General features: G+C 37.3%; 1 protein-coding gene across 1 annotated transcript in view; it reads left to right on the top strand.

The window, feature by feature from the left end:
* LOC114644562 (uncharacterized) overlaps positions 1-27041 on the top strand; it is a 337895-nt gene that overhangs the window by 128078 nt on the left and 182776 nt on the right. The window contains exons 16-21 of the mRNA XM_051934772.1: positions 2770-2844; positions 4337-4411; positions 9183-9257; positions 14030-14104; positions 18104-18178; positions 19800-19874. Coding sequence (XP_051790732.1) covers positions 2770-2844; positions 4337-4411; positions 9183-9257; positions 14030-14104; positions 18104-18178; positions 19800-19874 — 450 coding nt within the window. The remainder of the gene's footprint in view (positions 1-2769; positions 2845-4336; positions 4412-9182; positions 9258-14029; positions 14105-18103; positions 18179-19799; positions 19875-27041) is intronic.

The following is a 27041-nucleotide window of genomic DNA, read 5'->3' on the forward strand; positions in this document are numbered from 1 at the left end:
GCTAACCTTATGGTACACTGGGATAAGGACGTTTCAGTTAACATCTCAGAAAGGAGTGGAAGTAACCGTACATAGAATAGCCTTCAGCTCTATATGCACCACGCGCTCAATAATTCAACGTAAACTCTTCCATCAGTTTCACTAACTTCTTTCAAAGTTGTCTGAAATGTGTCCAGGACAAGATCCAAGTTACGAGCTTTGCCATCTAGTGCCAGCATCACATGGCCACTTGTTTTTGGAAGGCTCCAAATTAACATCTCTCTCTTATAAAACAAATCTTGGGTCGAGACGTGATATTCTGGGAGATACGTTAATGTCCCCTGAGACAAGCTAGCTAAGCAAGTGAAAAATAACCTGATTTCCAAAAGACAAAAAGTTAAAGAGATTTCTTTAGTATTTTAAACAAGATTATATTTATTTTTCCATCATTTACAGTTTCAATATAACAACAAAGAAAACAGGGCATGAAGCACAAATGTGGGTAACGCTGCCTGATTAGTTCTTAGTAGCACCCTTTGGCAAGTATCACAAGTTGTAAATGCTTTCTCTATCCAGCTGAGAGTCTTTCAGGTCTTATTTAGGGGATTTTCACCAATTCTTTTTGCAAAAGGCTTTTTGTTCTTTAAGATTGTTGGGCCGTCTTGTATGTCCTGCTCTTTTGAAGTCTGTTTATAGATTTTTGATGTTTAGGTCAGGAGAGTGTGAAGGCCATGGCATAACCTTCCACTTGTGCTTCTTGAGATAGTCCATTGAGGATTTTGAGGTGTTTTTAGTTTATTATCCTATTGTAGAAGCCAGCCACTTTTATCTTTAGCATTTTCAAGGACAGTTTGAAGTTTTCTTTTAGAATTTTCTGGTGTTCAGTTGAATATATTTTTCCTTCTACCACTGAAATGTTCCCAGTACCACTGGCTGCAACACAAGTCAAAGGCATGATCAATTCACTCCCATGCTTCACAGTTGGAGAGGTGTTCTTTTCATGAAATTCTGTACCCTTTGTCTAATTTCTGCCGGTGTCTCTGCACAGTAGAACAGTGCACCACCACTCCAGAGTCTGCTAAATCTTCTTGAAGGTTTTTGCAGTCAAATGCGGGTTTTGATTTGCCTTTCCAGCAGTCCTATTGACAATTCTCTCTGAAACTTTTCTTGGTCTTTAGACCCCAACTTGACCTCCACCATTCCTCTTAACTGTCATTTCTTAATTACATTAAGAAATGAGGAAATGGCTACCAGAAAATCCTTTGCTATCTTGTTGTAGCCTTCTCCTGCTTTGTGAGAATCAATTATTTTGCAGGGGGACCCTTTGATTTAAACCGCAAATATCTGAGGTCTAGTGTTCTCTTTGCTATTGATGTGTGTGGTGTCACTGTGCGCTCTGCAGGTAACTCTTGGATTAGTCTTGTCAAAGTGCATGCATCTACAATCAAAAAGAGATTGCATACATTTGACCGGCATGTGAGGTGTTCCAGGAAAAGGCCTTTGCTATCTTAAAAGAACCTTAGAGCAAGACTCCAGTTTGCCTTTATACATCTAGGCAAATACCAGGCCTTCTGTTATAATGTGCTCAGGACAAATGAATCACAGATAGAGCTGTTTGGCCACAGTGACAGTAGACATGTTTTTTCACAAACTGAAGGCAGCATTTCAGGAAAAGAAACTCAAACCAACTGTGAAGTATGGGGCTAGATTATGCTGTGCCTTGTGGTCCTTTTGCTGTCTCAGGACCCGGGCAGCTTGCATTCTTTGAGTTAACTATGATTTCTTCATCATATCAAAGTGGGCATAAGGAGAATGTGAGGCCATCTGTCATAAAGGTGAAGATGAACCAGAAATGGACCTTTCATGTAATATTCTGAAAAACATTATAAAATCTACCAAGGATTTGCTCAAAAGAAAAAATGGTGGATTATGGACTGGTCTGGTCAAAGCCACTGAAATGTTGTGGAGGATTTGAAAGAGCGGTACATGAAAGAAAACTAACAAACATCTCGCAGCTGAATGAATTTTGCATGGAAGGTTGCACATACATTTGACTGAGTCAATGTCATAGACTGTTGGGAAGAATATGCAAAACATCCATCCATCCATTATCCAACCCGCTATTTCCTAACTACAGGGTCACGGGAGTCTGCTGGAGCCAATCCCGGCCAACACAAGGCACAAGGCAGGAAACAAACCCTCAGTATGTCGAGCGAACACACACCCACACACCAACACACACTAGGGACAATTTAGAATCGCCAATCCACCTAACCTGTATGTCTTTAGGCTGTGGGAGGAAACCGGAGCACCCGGCGGAAACCCACACAGACACGGAGAGAACATGCAAACTCCACAGAGGGAGGACCCACGAAGTGAGCCCAAATCTCCTAACTGCGAGGCAGCAGTGCTACCCACTGCGCCACCATGCCGCTGTTATGCAAAACATCTACATGAATTCATTTCCAGTAAAGGGGGTAAAAGTAGACTTATTTTTCCCCAGCACACCATTCAATTTATTTAGATCTTTGTTAAATAAGTTATTGAAAAGGCAATTTTTCCATGTGTATTTATTCAAGTATATCACATTTATCTGCAGGCAGAGTTTGCATGAATATCTACTGTTTGCCAACTCAAATATTTAAAAAGAGTCAACCATTTCCATAGGGTGCACATACTTTTTCACATCACTGTAAATGCATACATTAATAGAAATATGGTCTGTTTTTACTTCATATACTGACAACTGTTTGTAAAATTTTTCATCTGACCTTTTCCATTACCACACAGATCAATGTAAGATACGAATTTAATGCAATAAAAGCCAATCTGGACAATCTGAGTGACTTTCTGATTTCCAAAAGGGTAAGTATTCTGTATTAATAAAGACAAAATAAGAAAGAAGTGCTTTAGAAGTGTCCTCTTTACATGACTAATCTGCTGACATGTATATATGTGTATTTCATGCTCATTTCTCACAAAACATTGGTCTGCCTTTCCTTTTCTAGTGCTAATTATTTGTTTATATGTATGTTTGTTTAATCCCATTATCATAAAAAAGGATCTTCATTAAACTGGTGAACATTTACATCCATCCTCCGTGTATCAAAACATTACACAGTCGGCAACCTTGTTTTGTTAATTTAAAGGGTTTTTCATGAGCTGATCCAAGTGTCAGACTTCCTATATATAAATGTATATTGTTTAATCTTATATATCTCCATAAATACATGAACACCATAATAACTCTGTATACAGTTTGACCTTTTTGATTGCTTACACAGCAAGAGTGTACTGCTGATTCAATAATGCCTACATTGTAAAAAACCAAAGGAAAGTTATAGATTCATAAGAAGGAGGTTTGTTTTTGCGTTTTACATATAAGCTAAAAAATAACTTATCTTTGTTGAGTCTCAACATGTCTGTTCCCACATAGGAAAAAATATTATTGAGAAATATGAGAGATGGAGCGTCTGGAATAATCAAGGAATTTTACATGTTGAATGATATTCTGATTGTATTTGTATCATTAAAGACATCTTAACCACAAAAGAAAAGCTTTATATTAAATGAAATAACGGCCCTAACTTTTTTTTTTCTGTTACCCAGATAGTCACACGTCCTGTTAACTGATTAGTAGCATCACTGTTTTTTACAGTATCCATTGGCTATTTATTTTCCAACCCACTGAATCCAAACACAGGGTCACGGGGGTCTGCTGGAGCCAATCCCAGCCAACACAGGGTGCAAGGCAGGAAGGAAACCCTGGACAGGGCGAGCGCACACACACACACACACCAAGCACACACTAGGGCAATTTAAGATCGCCAATGCACCTAACCTGCATGTCTTTGGACTGCGGGAGGAAACCGGAGCGCCTGGAGGAAATTCACGCAGACACGGGGAGAAAATGCAAACTCCACACAGGGAGGACCCACGAAGTGAACCCGGGTCTCCTAACTGTGAGGCAGCAGTACTAACCACTGCGCCACCATGCCGCTGTTATGCAAAACATTTCCATGAACTAATTTCCAGAAAAAGGGGGCAAAGGTAGACTTATTTTTCCCCAGCACACCATTCAATCTGTTTAGATCTTTGCTAAATAAATTATTGAAAAGGCAGGTTTTCCATGTGTTTTTATTCAAGTATATCACATTTATCTGCAGGCAGAGTTTGCATAAAGATATATTTTTTGCCTACTCAAATATGTTGAAAGAGTCAACCATTTCCATAGGGTGCACATACTTTTTCACATTACTGTAAATGCATAACTTAATAGAAAGATGGTTTGTTTTTGCTTCATATACTGACAAATGCTTGTAAAATTTTTCATCTGACCTTTTCCATTACCACACAGGTCAATGTAAGACACGAAGTTAATGCAATAAGGGCCAAACTGGACAATCTGAGTGACTTTCTGATTTCCAAAAGGGTAAGTATTCTGTATTAATAAAAACAAAATAAGAAAGAAGTGCTTTAGAAGTGTCCTCTTTACATGACTATTCTGCTGACATGTACAGTATATATGTGTATTTCATGCTCATTTCTCACAAAACATTGGTCTGCCTTTCCTTTTCTAGTGCTAATTATTTGTTTATATGTATGTTTGTTTAATCCCTTTATCATAAAAAAGGATCTTCATTAAACTGGTGAACATTTACATCCATCCTCCGTGTATCAAAACATTACACAGTTGGCAACCTTGTTTTATTAATTTAAAGGGTTTTGTATGAGTTGATCCAAGTGTCAAACTTCCTATATATAAATGTATATTGTTAATCTTATATATCTCCATAAATACATGAACACCATAATAACTCTGTATACAGTTTGACCTTTTTGATTGCTTACATAGTGAGAGTGTACTGCTGATTCAATAATTTCTTCATTACAAAAAACTGAAGGAAAGTTATAGATTCATAGGAAGGAGATTTGTTTTTGCTTTTTACATATAAACTAAAAAATAACTTATCTTTTTTTAGTCTGAACATGTCTGTTCCCAAATAGAAATATTTGTTATTGAGCAATATGAGAGATGGATCCTCAGGAATAATCAAGGAATTTTACATGCTGAATGTCATTCTGATTGTATTTGTATCATTAAAGACATCTTAACCACGAAAGTAAAGCTTTATATTAAATTAAATAACGGCCCTAACTTGTTTTTTCTGTTACCCAGATAGTCACACGTCCTGTTAACTGATTAGTAACGTTACTGTTTTTTGTAGTATCCATCTTTCCTTTGGCAATTCATTTTCAAAATGCATCAGAGATAAAGCAGATTATCAGATGACTCGAAAAGAAAATTTCACTATATGCAGATGATATGGTACTTTATATATCAGACTCACGAATATCATTGCTATTAGTCCTTAATGCATTAGCAAAATGTCAAAGGACATCTGGACACAAAATTAATTTGAATAAAAGTGTACTTTCTCCACCAAACTCTCTAGCACACCATACTAGACTGGAAATCGTTTTGTTTATTCTGACAAAACGTTTTTTAAGATATCTGGATATGAACATCATAACAAAATACAAATATCTTTTTCAGTACAATTTTGTTTACAGCATGGAAAAAAATCAAAGAAGATGTTAACTTATAAACGGTCTACCCTCCATCCCATTTTAGCTGGGAGAATCAATACTTACAAGATGAACATCTTTCCTAAGCTTCTATTTCTATTTCAGAGCATCCCTGCATACATCAACAAATCTTTCATTTAGAAACCAGGCTCAATGATCACCTGTTTCATTTGGAATTTGAGATGTCCATGCATTTTAAACATAATTGTACAAATACCTATGACAGAAAGTGACATGGCACTACCTATCTTTAAATTTTATTCATTTTACTACTAGGTGGCAAATATACACAGAATAAAGACCAAGAAATTGGTACAAAATAATGAATTTATACCAGCCTGTGGAGCAATGAAAATCAAATCTTTCTGTTCTTCTTTCACCATTACACCAATAGTGCAGTCATCCACCAATCACTCAGAATATGGAACCAATGCAGGACGCATTTCAAGACACAGAAGCTTTTATCTGTTGCTTCTCTAAATGATAATCACCTTTTTCCACCCTCTCAGACCTCTACACAGCATTTAATCTTTGGAAAACTCTTAAGATTAAGACACTTAGAGAACTGTATACAGATAATCTTTTTGCATTTTATGAACAATTACACTTCCCTTCGCTAACCTTATGGTACACTGGGATAAGGACTTTTCAGTTAACATCTCAGAAAGGAGTGGAAGTAACCATACATAGAATAGCCTTCAGCTCTAGATGCACCACGCACTCAATAATTCAACGTAAACTCTTCCATCAGTTTCACTAACTTCTTTCAAAGTTGTCTGAAATGTGTCCAGGACAAGATCCAAGTTACGAGCTTTGCGATCTAGTGCCAGCATCACATGGCCACTTGTTTTTGGAAGGCTCCAAATTAACATCTCTCTCTTATAAAACAAATCTTGGGTCAAGACGTGATATTCTGGGAGATACGTTAATATCCCCCGAGACACGCTAGCTAAGCAAGTGAAAAATAACCTGATTTCCAAAAGACGAAAAGTTAAAGAGATTTCTTTACTATTTTAAGCAAGATTATATTTATATTTCCATCATTTACAGTTTCAATATAACAGCAAAGAAAACAGGGCATGAAGCACAAATGTGGGTAACGCTGCCTGATCAGTTCTTAGTAGCACCCTTTGGCAAGTATCACAGGTTGTAAATGCTTTCTCTATCCAGCTAACAGTCTTTCAGGTCTTATTTAGGGGATTTTCACCAATTCTTTTTGCAAAAGGCTTTTTGTTCTTTAAGATTGTTGGGCCGTCTTGTATGTCCTGCTCTTTTGAAGTCTATTTACAGATTTTTGATGTTTAGGTCAGGAGAGTGTGAAGGCCATGGCATAACCTTCCACTTGTGCTTCTTGAGATAGTCCATTGAGGATTTTGAGGTGTTTTTAGTTTATTAACATATTGTAGAAGCCAGCCACTTTTATCTTTAGCATTTTCAAAGACAGTTTGAGGTTTTCTTTCAGAATTTTCTGGTGTTCAGTTAAATATATTTTTCCTTCTACCACTGAAATGTTCCCAGTACCACTGGCTGCAACACAAGTCAAAGGCATGATCAATTCACTCCCATGCTTCACAGTTGGAGAGGTGTTCTTTTCATGAAATTCTGTACCCTTTGTCTAATTTCTGCAGATTTCTCTGAACAGTAGAACAGTGCACCACCACTCCAGAGTCTGCTAAATCTTCTTGAAGGTTTTTGCAGTCAAACGCAGGTTTTGATTTGCCTTTCCAGCAGTCCTATTCACAATTCTCTCTGAAAGTTTTCTTGGTCTTTAGACCTCAACTTGACCTCCACCATTCCTCTTAACTGTCATTTCTTAATTACATTAAAAATTGAGGAAATGGCTACCAGAAAATCCTTTGCTATCTTGTTGTAGCCTTCTCCTGCTTTGTGAGCATCAATTATTTTGCAGGGGGACCCTTTGATTTAAACCGCAAATATCTGAGGTCTAGTGTTCTCTTTGCTATTGATGTGTGTGGTCTCATCATGCCAAGATAAAAAGAGCTCTCTAATGCCCTCTTAAAGATAAATGTGGATTCCTATGAGTCTGGCAAGGGGCTTTAAAAAATCATAAAATTAATTGTAATCAATCATTCCACTGTAAGGAAAATCATCTACAAGTGTGGGAGATTTTAAATAACTGCTAGTTTCTCCAGGACTGGCCAGTTTAGCGATTTCATCCCAACAGCTGACTGTTTGATACTAAAAGAAGTCTACAATAACCCCAAAATGTCACTGTGCGCTCTGCAGGTAACTCTTGGATTAGTCTTGTCAAAGTGCATGCATCTACAATCAAAAAGAGATTGCATACATTTGACCAGCATGTGAGGTGCTCCAGGAAAAGGCCTTTGCTATCTTAAAAGAACCTTAGAGAAAGACTCCAGTTTGCCTTTATACATCTAGGCAAATACTAGGCCTTCTGTTATAATGTGCTCAGAACAAATGAATCACAGCTAGATCTGTTTGGCCACAGTGACAGTAGACATGTTTGGCACAAACTGAAGGCAGCATTTCAGGAAAAGAACCTCAAACAAACTGTGAAGTATGGGTGTGGAAATGCTGTGCCTTGTGGTCCATTTGCTGTCTCAGGACCCGGGCAGCTTGCATTCTTTGAGTTAACTATGATTTCTTCATCATATCAAAGTGGGCTTGAAGAGAGTGTGAGGCCATCTGTCATAAAGGTGAAGATGAACCAGAAATGGACCTTTCATGTAATATTCTGAAAAACATTACAAAATCTACCAAGGAATTGCTCAAAAGAAAAAATGCTGGGTTATGGTCTTGTCTGGTCAAAGCTATTGAAATGTTGTGGAGAATTTGAAAGAGCGGTACATGAAAGAAAACTAACAAACATCTCGCAGCTAAATGAATTTTGCATCGAAGGGTAGACATACATTTCACTGATTCAATGTCATAGACTGTTTGAAAGATATACAAAACATCCATCCATCCATTATCCAACCCGCTATATTCTAACTACAGGGTCACGGGGGTCTGCTGGAGCCAATCCCAGCCAACACAGGGTGCAAGGCAGGAAACAAACCCTCGGTATGGCGAGCGAACACACACCCACACACCAAGCACAATTTAGACTCGCCAATCCACCTAACCTGCATGTCTCTGGACTGTGGGAGGAAACCGGAGCGCCCGGAGGAAACCCACACAGACACGGAGAGAACATGCAAACTCCACACAGGGAGGACCCGGGAAGCGAACCCGGGTCTCCTAACTGCGAGGCAGCAGTGCTACCCACTACGCCACCGTGATGTAAAACATCTACATGAATTCATTACCAGTTAAGGGGGCAGAGGTAGACTTATTTTTCCCCAGCACACCATTCAATCTATTTAGATCTTTGTTGGAAAAATTATTGAAAAGGCAATTTTTCTATGTGTTTTTTTTCAAGTATATCACATTTATCTGCAGGCAGAGTTTGCATGAAGATCTACTGTTTGCCAACTCAAATATTTAAAAAGAGTCAACCATTTCCATAGGGTGCACATACTTTTTCACATCACTGTAAATGCATACATTAAAAGAAAGATGGTTTGTTTTTGCTTCATATACTGACAAATGCTTGTAAAATTTTTCATCTGACCTTTTCCATTACCACACAGGTCAATGTAAGATTCAAACTTAATGCAATAAGGGCCAAACTGGACAATCTGAATGACTTTCTGATTTCTGAAACGGTAAGTATTCTGTATTAATAAAAACAAAATAAGAAAAAAGTGCTTTAGAAGTGTCCTCTTTACATGACGAATCTGCTGACATGTACAGTATATATGTGTATTTCATGCTCATTTCTCACAAAACATTGGTCTTCCTTTCCTTTTCTAGTGCTAATTATTTGTTTATATGTATGTTTGTTTAATCCCATTATCAGCAAAAAGGATCTTCATTAAACTGGTGAACATTTACATCCATCCTTCATGTATCAAAACATTACACAGTTGGCAACCTTGTTTTGTTAATTTAAAGGGTTTTGCATGAGCTGATCCAAGTGTCAGACTTCCTATATATAAATGTATATTGTTTAATCTTATTTATCTCCATAAATACATGAACACCATAATAACTCTGTATACAGTTTGACCCTTTTGATTGCTTACATAGTAAGAGTGTACTGCTGATTCAATAATGCCTACATTGCAATAAACCAAAGGAAAGTTATAGATTCATAGGAAGGAGGTTTGTTTTTGCTTTTTACATATAAACTAAAAAATAATTTATCTCTTTTGAGTCCCAACATGTCTGTTCCCACATAGGAAAAATTGTTATTGAGCAGTATGAGAGATGGAGCCTCTGGAATAATCAAGGAATTTTACATGTTGAATGTCATTCTGATTGTATTTGTATCATTAAAGACATCTTAACCACGAAAGAAAAACTTTATATTAAATTAAATAACGGCCCTAACTTGTTTTTTCTGTTACCCAGATAGTCACACGTCCTGTTAACTGATTAGTAACGTTACTGTTTTTTGTAGTATCCATCTTTCCTTTGGCAATTCATTTTCAAAATGCATCAGAGATAAAGCGGATTATCAGATGACTCGAACAGAAAATTTCACTATATGCAGATGATATGATACTTTATATATCAGACCTACGAATATCATTGCTGTTAGTTCTTAATGCATTAGCAAAATGTCAAAGGACATCTGGACACAAAATTAATTTGAATAAAAGTGTACTTTCTCCAGGAAACTCTCTAGCACTCCATACCAGACTGGACATCTATTTGTTTATTCTATCAAAACATTTTTTAAGATATCTGGATATGAACATCATAACAAAATACAAATATCTTTTTCAGTACAATTTTGTTTACAGCATGGAAGAAAATCAAACAAGATGTTAACTTATAAACGGTCTACCCTCCATCCCATTTTAGCAGGGAGAATCAATACTTACAAGATGAACATCTTTCCTAAGCTTCTATTTCTATTCTAGAGCATCCCTGCATACATCAACAAATCTTTCATTAAGAAACCCGGCTCAATGATCACCTGTTTCATCTGGAATTTGAGATGTCCATGCATTTTAAACATAATTGTACAAATACCTATGACAGAAAGTGACATGGCACTACCTATCTTTAAATTTTATTCATTTTACTACTGGGTGGCAAATATACACAGAATAAAGACCAGGAAATTGGTTCAAAATAATAAATTTATACCAGACTGTGGAGCAATGAAAATCAAATCTTTCTGTTCTTCTTTCACCATTACACCAATAGTGCAGTCATCCGCCAATCACTCAGAATATGGAACCAATGCAGGACGCATTTCAAGACACAGAAGCTTTTATCTGTTGCTTCTCTAAATGATAATCACCTTTTTCCACCCTCTCAGACCTCTACACAGCATTTAATCTTTGGAAAACTCTTAAGATTAAGACACTTAGATAACTGTATACAGATAATCTTTTTGCATTTTATGAACAATTACACTTCCCTTCGCTAACCTTATGGTACACTGGGATAAGGACGTTTCAGTTAACATCTCAGAAAGGAGTGGAAGTAACCGTACATAGAATAGCCTTCAGCTCTATATGCACCACGCACTCAATAATTCAACGTAAACTCTTCCATCAGTTTCACTAACTTCTTTCAAAGTTGTCTGAAATGTGTCCAGGACAAGATCCAAGTTACGAGCTTTGCCATCTAGTGCCAGCATCACATGGCTACTTGTTTTTGGAAGGTTCCAAATTAACATCTCTCTCTTATAAAACAAATCTTGGGTCAAGACGTGATATTCTGGGAGATACGTTAATGTCCCCTGAGACAAGCTAGCTAAGCAAGTGAAAAATAACCTGATTTCCAAAAGACGAAAAGTTAAAGAGATTTCTTTACTATTTTAAGCAAGATTATATTTATATTTCCATCATTTACAGTTTCAATATAACAACAAAGAAAACAGGGCATGAAGCACAAATGTGGGTAACGCTGCCTGATCAGTTCTTAGTAGCACCCTTTGGCAAGTATCACAAGTTGTAAATGCTTTCTCTATCCAGCTGAGAGTCTTTCAGGTCTTATTTAGGGGATTTTCACCAATTCTTTTTTGCAAAAGGCTTTTTGCTCTTTATGATTGTTGGGCCGTCTTGTATGTCCTGCTCTTTTGAAGTCTATTTACAGATTTTTGATGTTTAGGTCAGGAGAGTGTGAAGGCCATGGCATAACCTTCCACTTGTGCTTCTTGAGATAGTCCATTGAGGATTTTGAGGTGTTTTTAGTTTATTAACATATTGTAGAAGCCAGCCACTTTTATCTTTAGCATTTTCAAAGACAGTTTGAGGTTTTCTTTCAGAATTTTCTGGTGTTCAGTTGAATATATTTTTCCTTCTACCACTGAAATGTTCCCAGTACCACTGGCTGCAACACAAGTCAAAGGCATGATCAATTCACTCCCATGCTTCACAGTTGGAGAGGTGTTCTTTTCATGAAATTCTGTACCCTTTGTCTAATTTCTGCCGGTGTCTCTGCACAGTAGAACAGTGCACCACCACTCCAGAGTCTGCTAAATCTTCTTGAAGGTTTTTGCAGTCAAATGCGGGTTTTTTTTTGCCTTTCCAGCAGTCCTATTCACAATTCTCTCTGAAAGTTTTCTTGGTCTTTAGAACTCAACTTGACCTCCACCATTCCTCTTAACTGTCATTTCTTAATTACATTAAAAATTGAGGAAATGGCTACCAGAAAATCCTTTGCTATCTTGTTGTAGCCTTCTCCTGCTTTGTGAGCATCAAATATTTTGCAGGGGTACCCTTTGATTTAAACCGCAAATATCTGAGGTCTAGTGTTCTCTTTGCTATTGATGTGTGTGGTCTCATCATGCCAAGATAAAAAGAGCTCTCTAATGCCCTCTTAAACATAAATGTGGATTCCTATGAGTCTAGCAAGGGGCTTTAAAAAATCATCAAATTAATTGTAATCAATCATTCCACTGTAAGGAAAATCATCTACAAGTGTGGTAGATTTTAAATAACTGCTAGTTTCTCCAGGACTGGCCAGTTTAGCGATTTCATCCCAACAGCTGACTGTTTGATACTAAAAGAAGTCTACAATAACCCCAAAATGTCACAGTACGCTCTGCAGATAACCCTTGGAATAGTCTTGTCAAAGTGCATGCATCTACAATCAAAAAGAGATTGCATACATTTGACCAGCATGTGAGGTGTTCCAGGAAAAGGCCTTTGCTATCTTAAAAGAACCTTAGAGAAAGACTCCATTTTGCCATTATACATCTAGGCAAATACTAGGCCTTCTGTTATAATGTGCTCAGAACAAATGAATCACAGCTAGATCTGTTTGGCCACAGTGGCAGTAGACATGTTTGGCACAAATTGAAGGCAGCATTTCAGGAAAAGAACCTCAAACCAACTGTGAAGTATGGGGGTGGAAATGCTGTGCCTTGTGGTCCTTTTGCCGTCTCAGGACCCGGGCAGCTTGCATTCTTTGAGTTAACTATGATTTCTTCATCATATCAAAGTGGGCTTGAGGAGAGTGTGAGGCCATCTGTCATAAAGGTGAAGATGAACCAGAAATGGACCTTTCATGTAATATTCTGAAAAACATTACGAAATCTACCAAGGAATTGCTCAAAAAAAAAAATGCTGGGTTATGGTCTTGTCTGGTCAAAGCTATTGAAATGTTGTGGAGAATTTGAAAGAGCGGTACATGAAAGAAAACTAACAAACATCTCGCAGCTAAATGAATTTTGCATCGAAGGGTGGACATACATTTCACTGATTCAATGTCATAGACTGTTTGAAAGATATGCAAAACATCCATCCATCCATTATCCAACCTGCTATATTCTAACTACAGGGTCACGGGGGTCTGCTGGAGCCAATCCCAGCCAACACAGGGTGCAAGGCAGGAAACAAACCCTCGGTATGGCGAGCGAACACACACCCACACACCAAGCACAATTTAGACTTGCCAATCCACCTAACCTGCATGTCTCTGGACTGTGGGAGGAAACCGGAGCGCCCGGAGGAAACCCACACAGACACGGAGAGAACATGCAAACTCCACGCAGGGAGGACCCGGGAAGCGAACCCGGGTCTCCTAACTGCGAGGCAGCAGTGCTACCCACTATGCCACCGTGATGTAAAACATCTACATGAATTCATTACCAGTTAAGGGGGCAAAGGTAGAGTTATATTTCCCCAGCACACCATTCAATCTATTTAGATCTTTGTTAAATAAATTATTGAAATGGCAGGTATTCCATGTGTTTTTATTCAAGTATATCACATTTATCTGCAGGCAGAGTTTGCATGAAGATCTACTGTTTGCCAACTCAAATATTTTGAAAGAGTCAACCATTTCCATAGGGTGCACATACTTTTTCACATCACTGTAAATGCATAACTTAATAGAAAGATGGTTTGTTTTTGCTTCATATACTGACAAATGCTTCTAAAATTTTTATCTGACCTTTTCCATTACCACACAGATCAATGTAAGATACAAAGTTCATGCAATAAAGGCCAAACTGGACAATCTGAGTGACTTTCTGATTTCCAAAAGGGTAAGTATTCTGTATTAATAAAGACAAAATAAGAAAGAAGTGCTTTAGAAGTGTCCTCTTTACATGACTAATCTGCTGACATGTATATATGTGTATTTCATGCTCATTTCTCACAAAACATTGGTCTGCCTTTCCTTTTCTAGTGCTAATTATTTGTTTATATGTATGTTTGTTTAATCCCATTATCAGCAAAAAGGATCTTCATTAAACTGGTTAACATTTACATCCATCCTTCATGTACCAAAACATTACACAGTTGGCAACCTTGTTTTGTTAATTTAAAGGGTTTTTTATGAGCTGATCCAAGTGTCAAACTTCCTATATATAAATGTATATTGTTTAATCTTATATATCTCCATAAATACATGAACACCATAATAACTCTGTATACAGTTTGACCCTTTTGATTGTTTACATAGTAAGAGTGTACTGCTGATTCAATAATGCCTACATTGCAATAAACCAAAGGAAAGTTATATATTCGTAGGAAGGAGGTTTGTTTTTGCTTTTTACATATAAACTAAAAAATAATTTATCTTTTTTGATTCTCAACATGTCTGTTCCCAAATAGGAAAAATTGTTATTGAGCAGTATGAGAGATGGAGCCTCAGGAATAATCAAGGAATTTTACATGTTGAATGATATTCTGATTGTATTTGTATCATTAAAGACATCTTAACCACAAAAGAAAAACTTTATATTAAATTAAATAACGGCCCTAACTTGTTTTTTCTGTTACCCAGATAGTCACACGTCCTGTTAACTGATTAGTAACGTCATTGTTTTCTGCAGTATCCATTTATCCTTTGGCGATTCATTTTCAAAATGCATCAGAGATAAAGCGGATTATCAGATGACTCGAAAAGAAAATTTCACTATATGCAGATGATATGATACTTTATATATCAGACTCATGAATATCATTGCTGTTAGTCCTTAATGCATTAGCAAAATGTCAAAGGACATCTGGACACAAAATTAATTTGAATAAAAGTGTGCTTTCTCCAGCAAACTCTCTAGCACACCATACTAGACTGGACATCTATTTGTTTATTCTATCAAAACGTTTTTTAAGATACCTGGATATGAACATCATAACAAAATACAAAGAAATTTTTTAATACAATTTTGTTTACAGCATGGAAAAAAATCAAACAAGATGTTAACTTATAAACGGTCTACCCTCCATCCCATTTTAGCAGGGAGAATCAATACTTACAAGATGAACATCTTTCCTAAGCTTCTATTTCTATTCTATAGCATCCCTGCATACATCAACAAATCTTTCATTAAGAAACCAGGCTCAATGATCACCTGTTTCATCTGGAATTTGAGATGTCCATGCATTTTAAACATAATTGTACAAATACCTATGACAGAAAGTGACATGGCACTACCTATCTTTAAATTTTATTTATTTTACTACTGGGTTGCAAATATATACAATAAAGACCAGGACATTTGTACAAAATAATGATTTTATACCCGCTTGTTCACCAAATTAACATCTCTCTCTTATAAAAGAAATCTTGGGTCGAGACGTGATATTCTGGGAGATACGTTAATGTCCCCTGAGACAAGCTAGCTAAGCAAGTGAAAAATAACCTGATTTCCAAAAGACAAAAAGTTAAAGAGATTTCTTTAGTATTTTAAACAAGATTATATTTATTTTTCCATCATTTACAGTTTCAATATAACAACAAAGAAAACAGGGCATGAAGCACAAATGTGGGTAACGCTGCCTGATTAGTTCTTAGTAGCACCCTTTGGCAAGTATCACAAGTTGTAAATGCTTTCTCTATCCAGCTGAGAGTCTTTCAGGTCTTATTTAGGGGATTTTCACCAATTCTTTTTGCAAAAGGCTTTTTGTTCTTTAAGATTGTTGGGCCGTCTTGTATGTCCTGCTCTTTTGAAGTCTATTTACAGATTTTTGATGTTTAGGTCAGGAGAGTGTGAAGGCCATGGCATAACCTTCCACTTGTGCTTCTTGAGATAGTCCATTGAGGATTTTGAGGTGTTTTTAGTTTATTATCCTATTGTAGAAGCCAGCCACTTTTATCTTTAGCATTTTCAAAGACAGTTTGAGGTTTTCCTTCAGAATTTTCTGGTGTTCAGTTGAATATATTTTTCCTTCTACCACTGAAATGTTCCCAGTACCACTGGCTGTAACACAAGTCAAAGGCATGATCAATTCACTCCCATGCTTCACAGTTGGAGAGGTGTTCTTTTCATGAAATTCTGTACCCTTTGTCTAATTTCTGCCGGTGTCTCTGCACAGTAGAACAGTGCACCACCACTCCAGAGTCTGCTAAATCTTCTTGAAGGTTTTTGCAGTCAAATGCGGGTTTTGATTTGCCTTTCCAGCAGTCCTATTGACAATTCTCTCTGAAACCTTTCTTGGTCTTTAGACCCCAACTTGACCTCCACCATTCCTCTTAACTGTCATTTCTTAATTACATTAAGAAATGAGGAAATGGCTACCAGAAAATCCTTTCCTATCTTGTTGTAGCCTTCTCCTGCTTTGTGAACATCAATTATTTTGCAGGGGGACCCTTTGTTTTAAACCGCAAATATCTGAGGTCTAGTGTTCTCTTTGCTATTGATGTGTGTGGTGTCACTGTGCGCTCTGCAGGTAACTCTTGGATTAGTCTTGTCAAAGTGCATGCATCTACAATCAAAAAGAGATTGCATACATTTGACCAGCATGTGAGGTGCTCCAGGAAAAGGCCTTTGCTATCTTAAAAGAACCTTAGAGAAAGACTCCAATTTGACATTGTACATCTAGGCAAATACTAGGCCTTCTGTTATAATGTGCTCAGAACAAATGAATCACAGCTAGATCTGTTTGGCCACAGTGACAGTAGACATGTTTGGCACAAATTGAAGGCAGCATTTCAGGAAAAGAACCTCAAACCAACTGTGAAGTATGGAGGTGGAAATGCTGTGCCTTGTGGTCCATTTGCTGTATCATGACCCGGGCAGCTTACATTCTTTGAGTTAACTATGATTTCTTCATCATATCAAAGTGGGCTTGAGGAGAGTGTGAGGCCATCTGTCATAAAGGTGAAGATGAACCAGAAATGGACCTTTCATGTAATATTCTGAAAAACATTACAAAATCTACCAAGGAATTGCTCAAAAGAAAAAATGCTGGGTTATGCTCTTGTCTGGTCAAAGCTATTGAAATGTTGTGGAGAATTTGAAAGAGCGGTACATGAAAGAAAACTAACAAACATCTCGCAGCTAAATGAATTTTGCATCGAAGGGTAGACATACATTTCACTGATTCAATGTCATAGACTGTTTGGAAGATATACAAAACATCCATCCATCCATTATCCAACCCGCTATATTCTAACTACAGGGTCACGGGGGTCTGCTGGAGCCAATCCCAGCCAACACAGGGTGCAAGGCAGGAAACAAACCCTCGGTATGGCGAGCGAACACACACCCACACACCAAGCACAATTTAGACTCGCCAATCCACCTAACCTGCATGTCTCTGGACTGTGGGAGGAAACCAGAGCACCCGGAGGAAACCCACACAGACATGGAGAGAACATGCAAACTCCACCCAGGGAGGACCCGGGAAGCGAACCCGGGTCTCCTAACTGTGAGGCAGCAGTGCTACCCACTATGCCACCGTGATACAAAACATCTACATGAATTCATTACCAGTTAAGGGGGCAAAGGTAGACTTATATTTCCCCAGCACACCATTCAATTTATTTAGGTCTTTGTTTGAAAAATTATTGAAAAGGCAATTTTTCTATGTGTTTTTATTCAAGTATATCACATTTATCTGCAGGCAGACTTTGCATGAATATCTATAGTTTGCCAACTCAAATATTTTGAAAGAGTCAGTCTTTTCCATAGGGTGCACATACTTTTTCACATTACTGTAAATGCATAACTTAATAGAAAGATGGTTTGTTTTTGCTTCATATACTGACAAATGCTTCTAAAATTTTTCATCTGACCTTTTCCATTACCACACAGATCAATGTAAGATACAAAGTTAATGCAATAAGGGCCAAACTGGACAATCTGAGTGACTTTCTGATTTCTGAAAGGGTAAGTATTCTGTATTAATAAAGACAAAATAAGAAAGAAGTGCTTTAGAAGTGTCCTCTTTACATGACGAATCTGCTGACATGTATATATGTGTATTTCATGCTCATTTCTCACAAAACATTGGTCTGCCTTTCCTTTTCTAGTGCTAATTATTTGTTTATACGTATGTTTGTTTAATCCCATTATCAGCAAAAAGGATCTTCATTAAACTGGTGAACATTTACATCCATCCTCCGTGTATCAAAACATTACACAGTTGGCAACCTTGTTTTGTTAATTTAAAGGGTTTTTCATGAGCTGATCCAAGTGTCAGACTTCCTATATATAAATGTAAATTGTTTAATATTATTTATCTCCATAAATACATCCATCCATCCATTGTCCAACCCGCTGAATCCGAACACAGGGTCACGGGGGTCTACCGGAGCCAATCCCAGCCAACACAGGGCACAAGGCAGGAAACAATCCTGGGCAGGGTGCCAACCCACCGCAGGACCCCATAAATACATGAACACCATAATAACTCTGTATACAGTTTGACCTTTTTGATTGTTTACATAGTAAGAGTGTACTGCTGATTCAATAATTTCTTCATTGCACAAAACCAAAGGAAAGTTATAGATTCATAGGAAGGAGGTTTGTTTTTGCGTTTTACATATAAACTAAAAAATAACTTATCTTTGTTGAGTCTCAACATGTCTGTTCCCACATAGGAAAAATTATTATTGAGCAATATGAGAGATGGAGCCTCTGGAATAATCAAGGAATTTTACATGCTTAATGACATTCTGATTGTATTTGTATCATTAAAGACATCTTAACCACAAAAGAAAAGCTTTATATTAAATTAAATAACGGCCCTAACTTCTTTTTTTTCTGTTACCCAGATAGTCACACGTCCTGTTAACTGATTAGTAACATCACTGTTTTTTACAGTATCCATTGGCTATTTATTTTCCGACCCACTGAATCCAAACACAGGGTCACGGGGGTCTGGTGGAGCCAATCCCAGTCATCACACAGCGCAAGGCAGGAAACCAACCCTGGGCAGGGCGAGCACACACACACACACACACACTAGGGACAATTTATGATCGCCAATGCACGTAACCTGCATGTCTTTGGACTGCGTGAGGAAACCGGAGCACCTGGAGGAAATTCACGCAGACATGCAAACTCCACGGAGGGAGGACCCGCGAAGTGAACTCGGGTCTCCTAACTGTGAGGCAGCAGCGCTAACCACTGCGCCACCATGCCACCGTTATGCAAAACATCTACATGAATTAATTTCCCGAAAAAGGGGGCAAAGGTAGACTTATATTTCCCCAGCACACCATTCAATCTATTTACAGTAGATCTTTGTTAAATAAATTATTGAAAAGGCAGGTTTTCCATGTGTTTTTATTCAAGTATATCACATTTATCTGCAGGCACAGTTTGCATGAATATCTACTGTTTGCCTACTCAAATATTTTGAAAGAGTCAACAATTTCCATAGGCTGCACATACTTTTTCACATTTCTGTAAATGCATAACTTAATAGAAAGATGGTTTGTTTTTGCTTCATATACTGACAAATGCTTGTAAAATTTTTCATCTGACCTTTTCCATTACCACACAGATCAATGTAAGATACGAATTTAATGCAATAAGGGCCAAACTGGACAATCTGAGTGACTTTCTGATTTCTGAAATGGTAAGTATTCTGTATTAATAAAAACAAAATAAGAAAGAAGTGCTTTAGAAGTGTTCTCTTTACATGACTATTCTGCTGACATGTATATATGTGTATTTCATGCTCATTTCTCACAAAACATTGGTCTTCCTTTCCTATTCTAGTGTTAATTATTTGTTTATATGTATGTTTGTTTAATCCCATTATCAGCAAAAAGGATCTTCATTAAACTGGTGAACATTTACATCCATCCTTCGTGTATAGAAACATTACACAGTTGGCAACCTTGTTTTGTTAATTTAAAGGGTTTTGTATGAGCTGATCCAAGTGTCAGACTTCCTATATATAAATGTATATTGTTTAATCTTATATATCTCCATAAACACATGAACACCATAATAACTCTGTATACAGTTTGACCTTTTTGATTGCTTACATAGTAAGAGTGTACTGCTGATTCAATAATGCCTACATTGCAATAAACCAAAGGAAAGTTATAGATTCATAGGAAGGAGGTTTGTTTTTCATTTTTACATATAAACTAAAAAATAATTTATCTTTTTTTACTCTGAACATGTCTGTTCCCAAATAGAAATATTTGTTATTGAGCAATATAAGAGATGGAGCCTCAGGAATAATCAAGGAATTTTACATGCTGAATGACATTCTGGGCGGCACGGTGGCGCAGTGGTAGCGCTGTTGCCTCGCAGTTAGGAGACCCGGGTTCGCTTCCCGGGTCCTCCATGCGTGGAGTTTGCATGTTCTCCCCGTGTCTGCGTGGGTTTCCTCCGGGCGCTCCGGTTTCCTCCCACAGTCCAAAGACATGCAGGTTAGGTGGATTGGCGATTATAAATTGGCCCTAGTGTGTGCTTGGTGTGTGGGTGTGTTTGTGTGTGTCCTGCGGTGGGTTGGCACCCTGCCCGGGATTGGTTCCCTGCCTTGTTGGCTGGGATTGGCTCCAGCAGACCCTGTGTTTGGATTCAGCGGGTTGGAAAATGGATGGATGGATGGATGGATGGTACTTTATATATCAGACTCATGAATATCATTGCTGTTAGTCCTTAATGCATTAGCAAAATGTCAAAGGACATCTGGACACAAAATTAATTTGAATAAAAGTGTACTTTCTCCAGCAAACTCTCTAGCACACCATACTAGACTGGACATCTATTTGTTTATTCTATCAAAACGTTTTTTAAGATATCTGGATATGAACATCATAACAAAATACAAAGATCTTTTTCAACACAATTTTGATTACAGCATGGAAAAAAATCAAACAAGATGTTAACAAATAAACGGTCTACCCTCCATCCCATTTTAGCTGGGAGAATCAATACTATCAAGATGAACATCTTTCCTAAGCTTCTATTTCTATTCTAGAGCATCCCTGCATACATCAACAAATCTTTCATTAAGAAACCAGGCTCAATGATCACCTGTTTCATCTGGAATTTGAGATGTCCATGCATTTTAAACATAATTGTACAAATACCTATGACAGAAAGTGACATGGCACTACCTATCTTTAAATTTTATTTATTTTACTACTGGGTTGCAAATATATACAATAAAGACCAGGACATTTGTACAAAATAATGAATTTATACCCGCTTGTTCACCAAATTAACATCTCTCTCTTATAAAACAAATCTTGGGTCGAGACGTGATATTCTTGGAGATACGTTAATGTCCCCTGAGACAAGCTAGCTAAGCAAGTGAAAAATAACCTGATTTCCAAAAGACAAAAAGTTAAAGAGATTTCTTTAGTATTTTAAACAAGATTATATTTATATTTCCATCATTTACAGTTTCAATATAACAGCAAAGAAAACAGGGCATGAAGCACAAATGTGGGTAACGCTGCCTGATCAGTTCTTAGTAGCACCCTTTGGCAAGTATCACAAGTTGTAAATGCTTTCTCTATCCAGCTAAGAGTCTTTCAGGTCTTATTTAGGGGATTTTCACCAATTCTTTTTTGCAAAAGGCTTTTTCTTCTTTAAGATTGTTGGGCCGTCTTGTATGTCCTGCTCTTTTGAAGTCTATTTACAGATTTTTGATGTTTAGGTTAGGAGAGTTTGAAGGCCATGGCATAACCTTCCACTTGTGCTTCTTGAGATAGTCCATTGAGGATTTTGAGGTGTTTTTAGTTTATTATCCTATTGTAGAAGTCATCCACTTTTATCTTTAGCATTTTCAAAGACAGTTTGAGGTTTTCTTCCAGACTTTTCTGGTTTTCAGTTGAATATATATTTCCTTCTACCACTGAAATGTTCCCAATACCACTGGCTGTAACACAAGCCAATAGCATGATCAATTCACTCCCATGCTTAACAGTTGGAGAGGTGTTCGTTTCATGAAATTCTGTACCCTTTGTCTAATTTCTGCAGATGTCTCTGCACAGTAGAACAGTGCACCACCACTCCAGAGTCTGCTAAGTCTTCTTGAAGGTTTTTTGCAGTCAAACGCGGGTTTTGATTTGCCTTTCCAGCAGTCCTATTGACAATTCTCTCTGAAAGTTTTCTTGGTCTTTACACCCCAACTTGACCTCCACCATTCCTCTTAACTGCCATTTCTTATTTACATTAAAAACTGTGGAAATGGCTACCAGAAAATTGTTTGCTATCTTGTTATAATATTCTCCTGCTTTGTGAGCATCAATTATTTTATTTTTCAGATTGCTAGGCAGCTGCTTAGATGAGCCCAGGGCTGCTGATTGTTGGGTAAAGGTTTGAGGAGTCAGAGAATTTATACATCTTTGTATTTTCTGGGCTTTTCTAATGATGATTGTGAACAAGCTATAGCTCTAACAATCTAATTAAGGTCTGAGACCTTGGAAAAAGTTGCCTGAGACCTCAGATCTCTTGGGAAGCCCATACTTTTTGTATGATGCCCCCTTTCTTTTTTCATTCTACCATTGTACAAAATAAAAATAAAGCACTAATTTTGCTTACAATTCTGAAAACTTTATGCATTTTAGAGACTCATTCATCTTGTACTCACTTAACAATAACAGAAATTTTGACCAGGATTGCCCTAACATTTGCATGCCACAGTGTATTATTTCCACAAGTTAATGTCTTGTGGAAACATGAGCAGCATGTTATTTACTCCATATGAATCCAAGTCACCAGCACTTCATTGTTTCCTATGTTGTTTCTTGATAATGATTTTCACCCACACACACCTGGAGGTTTGCCACCTGTCTCTTATAATATGGGACTGTTGTGTATTCAAACATAAAATGCTGCCTATCATATTGAATCGATAAGGAGCGCAATTTGTTCCTTATTTTCATACATAATCTTCCATAAGTACAGTAGCTCTTCAAAGCGCAGAGATTAACATGAGAACAATTAAATCAAACAAGTTATACTAGCGTAGTGAATGAGTTTCATTTTCATGTCATACTAATGTTGCAGAATGACAAGCACTGTGCTCAGATTACACATCAGCGTCATCCTTGCCATTATGCTGCATTCACATATTGACCAAAAAAAATCAAGCAGCATAGCAGAACATTCAGAACAAGATACTACATGCAGTATAAACATTAGTATGGTGATGTCTGCTAACCCAAGTCCACCTGTGAAAGAGACTGTTGAGGTTCAGGTCTGAATAGGAGACAGACTGTCAATGGGTCTGCCTTGTCCCTGGCAATGAATATGTCTGCTGTGGAGTTTTTTCGGTTTCCCATGTAGGGATATCTTACTTGAAACAGCATGTTGTAGGTACTACCCATGTCTGAGCAGCTAAAATGCAGAGGGCAGAGAATGAAATCAATCGATTCCTTATTTGTAATGCACATATCCCCCCAAAGCATACTGTATATGGTATGTTGTTGTTTAATTAATTGTATGTAACCTACTGCAGCCTACATTAGGCTATATTATACTGTCTGTAATTAGTGTGTCTAGGCAGTAATCCGTTCAAATTGATCATAAAAACAGCAAATTGATCATGCAAGGTAGCTAGACTTATTTTATAATTCATAAATGATTCATTCTAAGACAATAAGCAATTTAAAACATCTAAATAAATAATTCTATCATGATACATTTTTAAAAGTTTTTAATTTAAAAGTCATTTTAATAAATGACTCCACCTCGGCAGGTAACAGCTGCGGAATTGACTTCTGTGTATCAGAACATGAGATGACCCATGATTTTATGTTTCTGTTTTTAATATTTAATTTTTGTGTTATTGCTACCACTTTTGGCAACATCGGGGGGTGTTTGGTATTTTTTGTTTCCGATGTACATAACTTCGATAAACTAATTGAAATAATTTAATATGCATATGCAAGTGATTATTAAAACTGTTTTGCATTACAAATTAATCAGTAAGTTATTTCCACTTTACAGAAAAATATCAATATGTTTGAAGGAAATATAATAAATTACGATTACAGTTTTTTTTACAATTGTTTTCAGACCTGTCTCAATACCATATTCACTTTATCAAAACTCTTCACACACTGTGCTTTACAAAACACACCAGAGTATATCAGTTAGCACTTTGTGCAAAATGTTCTTCAACCACCAAAACAATTCATTCTTCACCCAAAAATGATTTGTTCTTCTATAGCTATAGCATATGTCCCCTCCTATAAGACCACTGTGTCACTCATTGTACAATCAACTAAAAAACAAACAAACCGAAGCATCACAAAATTCATTTATTATGTGTTTCCGTGTCCTGTTTTTCCAAAGTTTAGTGTTGCATTGCAAAATAAAAAAAAAAAGTATGACACCTCTTACATTAGGTCACATCTTGTACATATTTATTCATGTTCTGTACAACAAGTGAAAACACAACACATGAAAATACCAGTAGAAATCTACTGTAACTCTCATCATCAGCCGTCCTGTCCTCTGCATTTGGCCAAAGATTTTCATCAGAATCGCTCTGAATGTTAACTTTAGCCATAAACCATGCAAAAAATCTCTTAGTGTGCCTTATCCAGCCCTGGATGCCCATACACTCAGCAATCATTGCATCTAAATGTAACATCTGGTCACTGTCATATACCTTCCATCTCCAAGTAGAAAAATATTCTTCAGTGGGATTGAGGAAATGAAAGAATGGTGGCAGAAATAATGACACTATCCTAGAATGGGCTTTGCAATAAGCCATTCTGTGCCATGTCGAAAATGATGAAAGGCCAAGCTGTCCCATAAAATCAAAAAGTTTGGTAAATTTTGCCTCTCTTGCTTTCTTTCTGCTGAAAGCCTGCAGTTCATCAAGAAAAGCAGTAAGGCATGCTGTATTGTATTTGTCCAATGGTGAGCTTATGCAGCTGCAATTAATCACCAGATATTGCAGTACACATGGTGATGTTTGCCTACAAATCCAGACTATCTATGCTACTGTGGATCTAGGCAATGTTGGTTGAACCCTCAGTCTTGCTTGCCTCAGGGATAGACAATGATTTACCAGATGATCGTTTTTTGTAGCTCCGATTTCATCAGGCACAACTGTTCTTCAACTTGTGTTCTTCTTCCTCTGCCTCTGGGTACATCTGTTTTTCTCATATTGTCTAAAGAAACCAAATTCCGACCCAAACATGGCCTCTTTTATACATGTGGTACACAAACAAAAAACCTGGGTAGGTCTTTAGCTGAAATGACAACCAGATGTTTCAGTAAGTGAACCAACTACATTGCATGAAGTGATAGTCCATGATTCACATATGCAGCAGTATTAGTGGAAATTCTCTACAGCGACAAATACAACATCAACCTACCTATATACGTATGTGCACATTTCAGTGCAAATATGACCATTTTTGTATAGATGGTAACAATGCTACAAAGTAGGAAACTTTTGCTAAAATCAGAATGATCTCTTTATTGTGAATTGGGGCCACACAACTTCCCACACACCCAAACAGACCAGACACAGGCACAAGTCTCGGCACAACGCAGGCTTTATTCAGCTCTGAAGAATGTTTCCCAAATTTCTCACCTCTCCAACACATTACAAAGCACTATTAAATACAGCACTATCTGTCTGTCCTTCTGCCTCCACTCCTCCTCCAGGAAGCTTTGTTCACCTGACCCCTTGAATGAAGGGAGGTGGCTCCTTATACTCAGAATCCCAGGAGTACTTTCGTTGCCCCACAATTGAGACCTGGGATGGCTCAGCAATTCCTGCAGTGCGCCCCAGGAACCCAACAGGGCTGAACAGACAAATACCAATTCCCATACAGTCCTGTGGGAATCCGAGGCACCATTGCAACCCAGAGGGTCTGCCATGTAGCAGATGGGGGGAGATAGCACCCTTCACAAGCCATCTGCCCCTGTCCTTTCTGTAAGGAGGTGTCCTGGCCAGAAAAAAATGGCATCCATCCCTCACACTACCTATTTCAAGTGTATGTATAGTTAAATTTCTGTCAAAATACAGCATATTTCTATTTACTGAGAACTACTGTAAATTTTGTTTGGTTTCTTTCAACTGAAAGTTAACTGTTTGGAACAGAATGTCTCAATGTCTGAAAAAATTGCTGTAGTTGAATAGAATTTTGCTGGGGTTGAGCAAGTCTGAAAACAATTGTAAAAAATTAATATGCAGTTAGTTTCAATTAAATATTTTAATCATAATTACATTTTTTAAATGGACAGCAACCCTAATTTTTTTAATGCACTCCACTTGACAATTTAAAGTCTACAGAATAACATTTTCCCACACATATAACCAACATGCATTAATATTACTCTACAATAACTCATCTTCAGTATAATAAAATAAAATACAAATCTGAGCGTCAGTGTTCTACTGAAGAATGATCTGGACAGGAGTCAGTTCTATTAAATGCTCTCTCCTGAATCTTGTAAAGAACTAACAGTAAGGACAGCTCAGAGATAATATAGCATTTTAGCAGTACAATGAAACATAGAATTACTGACATGCAGTAATTCTTCAATTAGAGTACACCCCCAAAATTCACAGGGGTTACGTTCCTAGAGGACCTGTGAATTATGAAAAACCATGAATTTTGGATGTGGTTAAAAAAAATGCCTATTTTTATAATTTAAACCCTAAATATGCCCCCAAAACACTTTAATTTAATTTCAAACTCAGTTTAATATATTACCTAAAACAAACAATGTAAAGGTAAACCTGTATACTGTACTGCTATGTCTCCTGCTGTGCTAGAATGTAAAATACCGATGTTACCGCTATATG

Source organism: Erpetoichthys calabaricus, chromosome 12, assembly GCF_900747795.2.
Source record: "Erpetoichthys calabaricus chromosome 12, fErpCal1.3, whole genome shotgun sequence".
Taxonomy (NCBI): domain Eukaryota; kingdom Metazoa; phylum Chordata; class Cladistia; order Polypteriformes; family Polypteridae; genus Erpetoichthys; species Erpetoichthys calabaricus.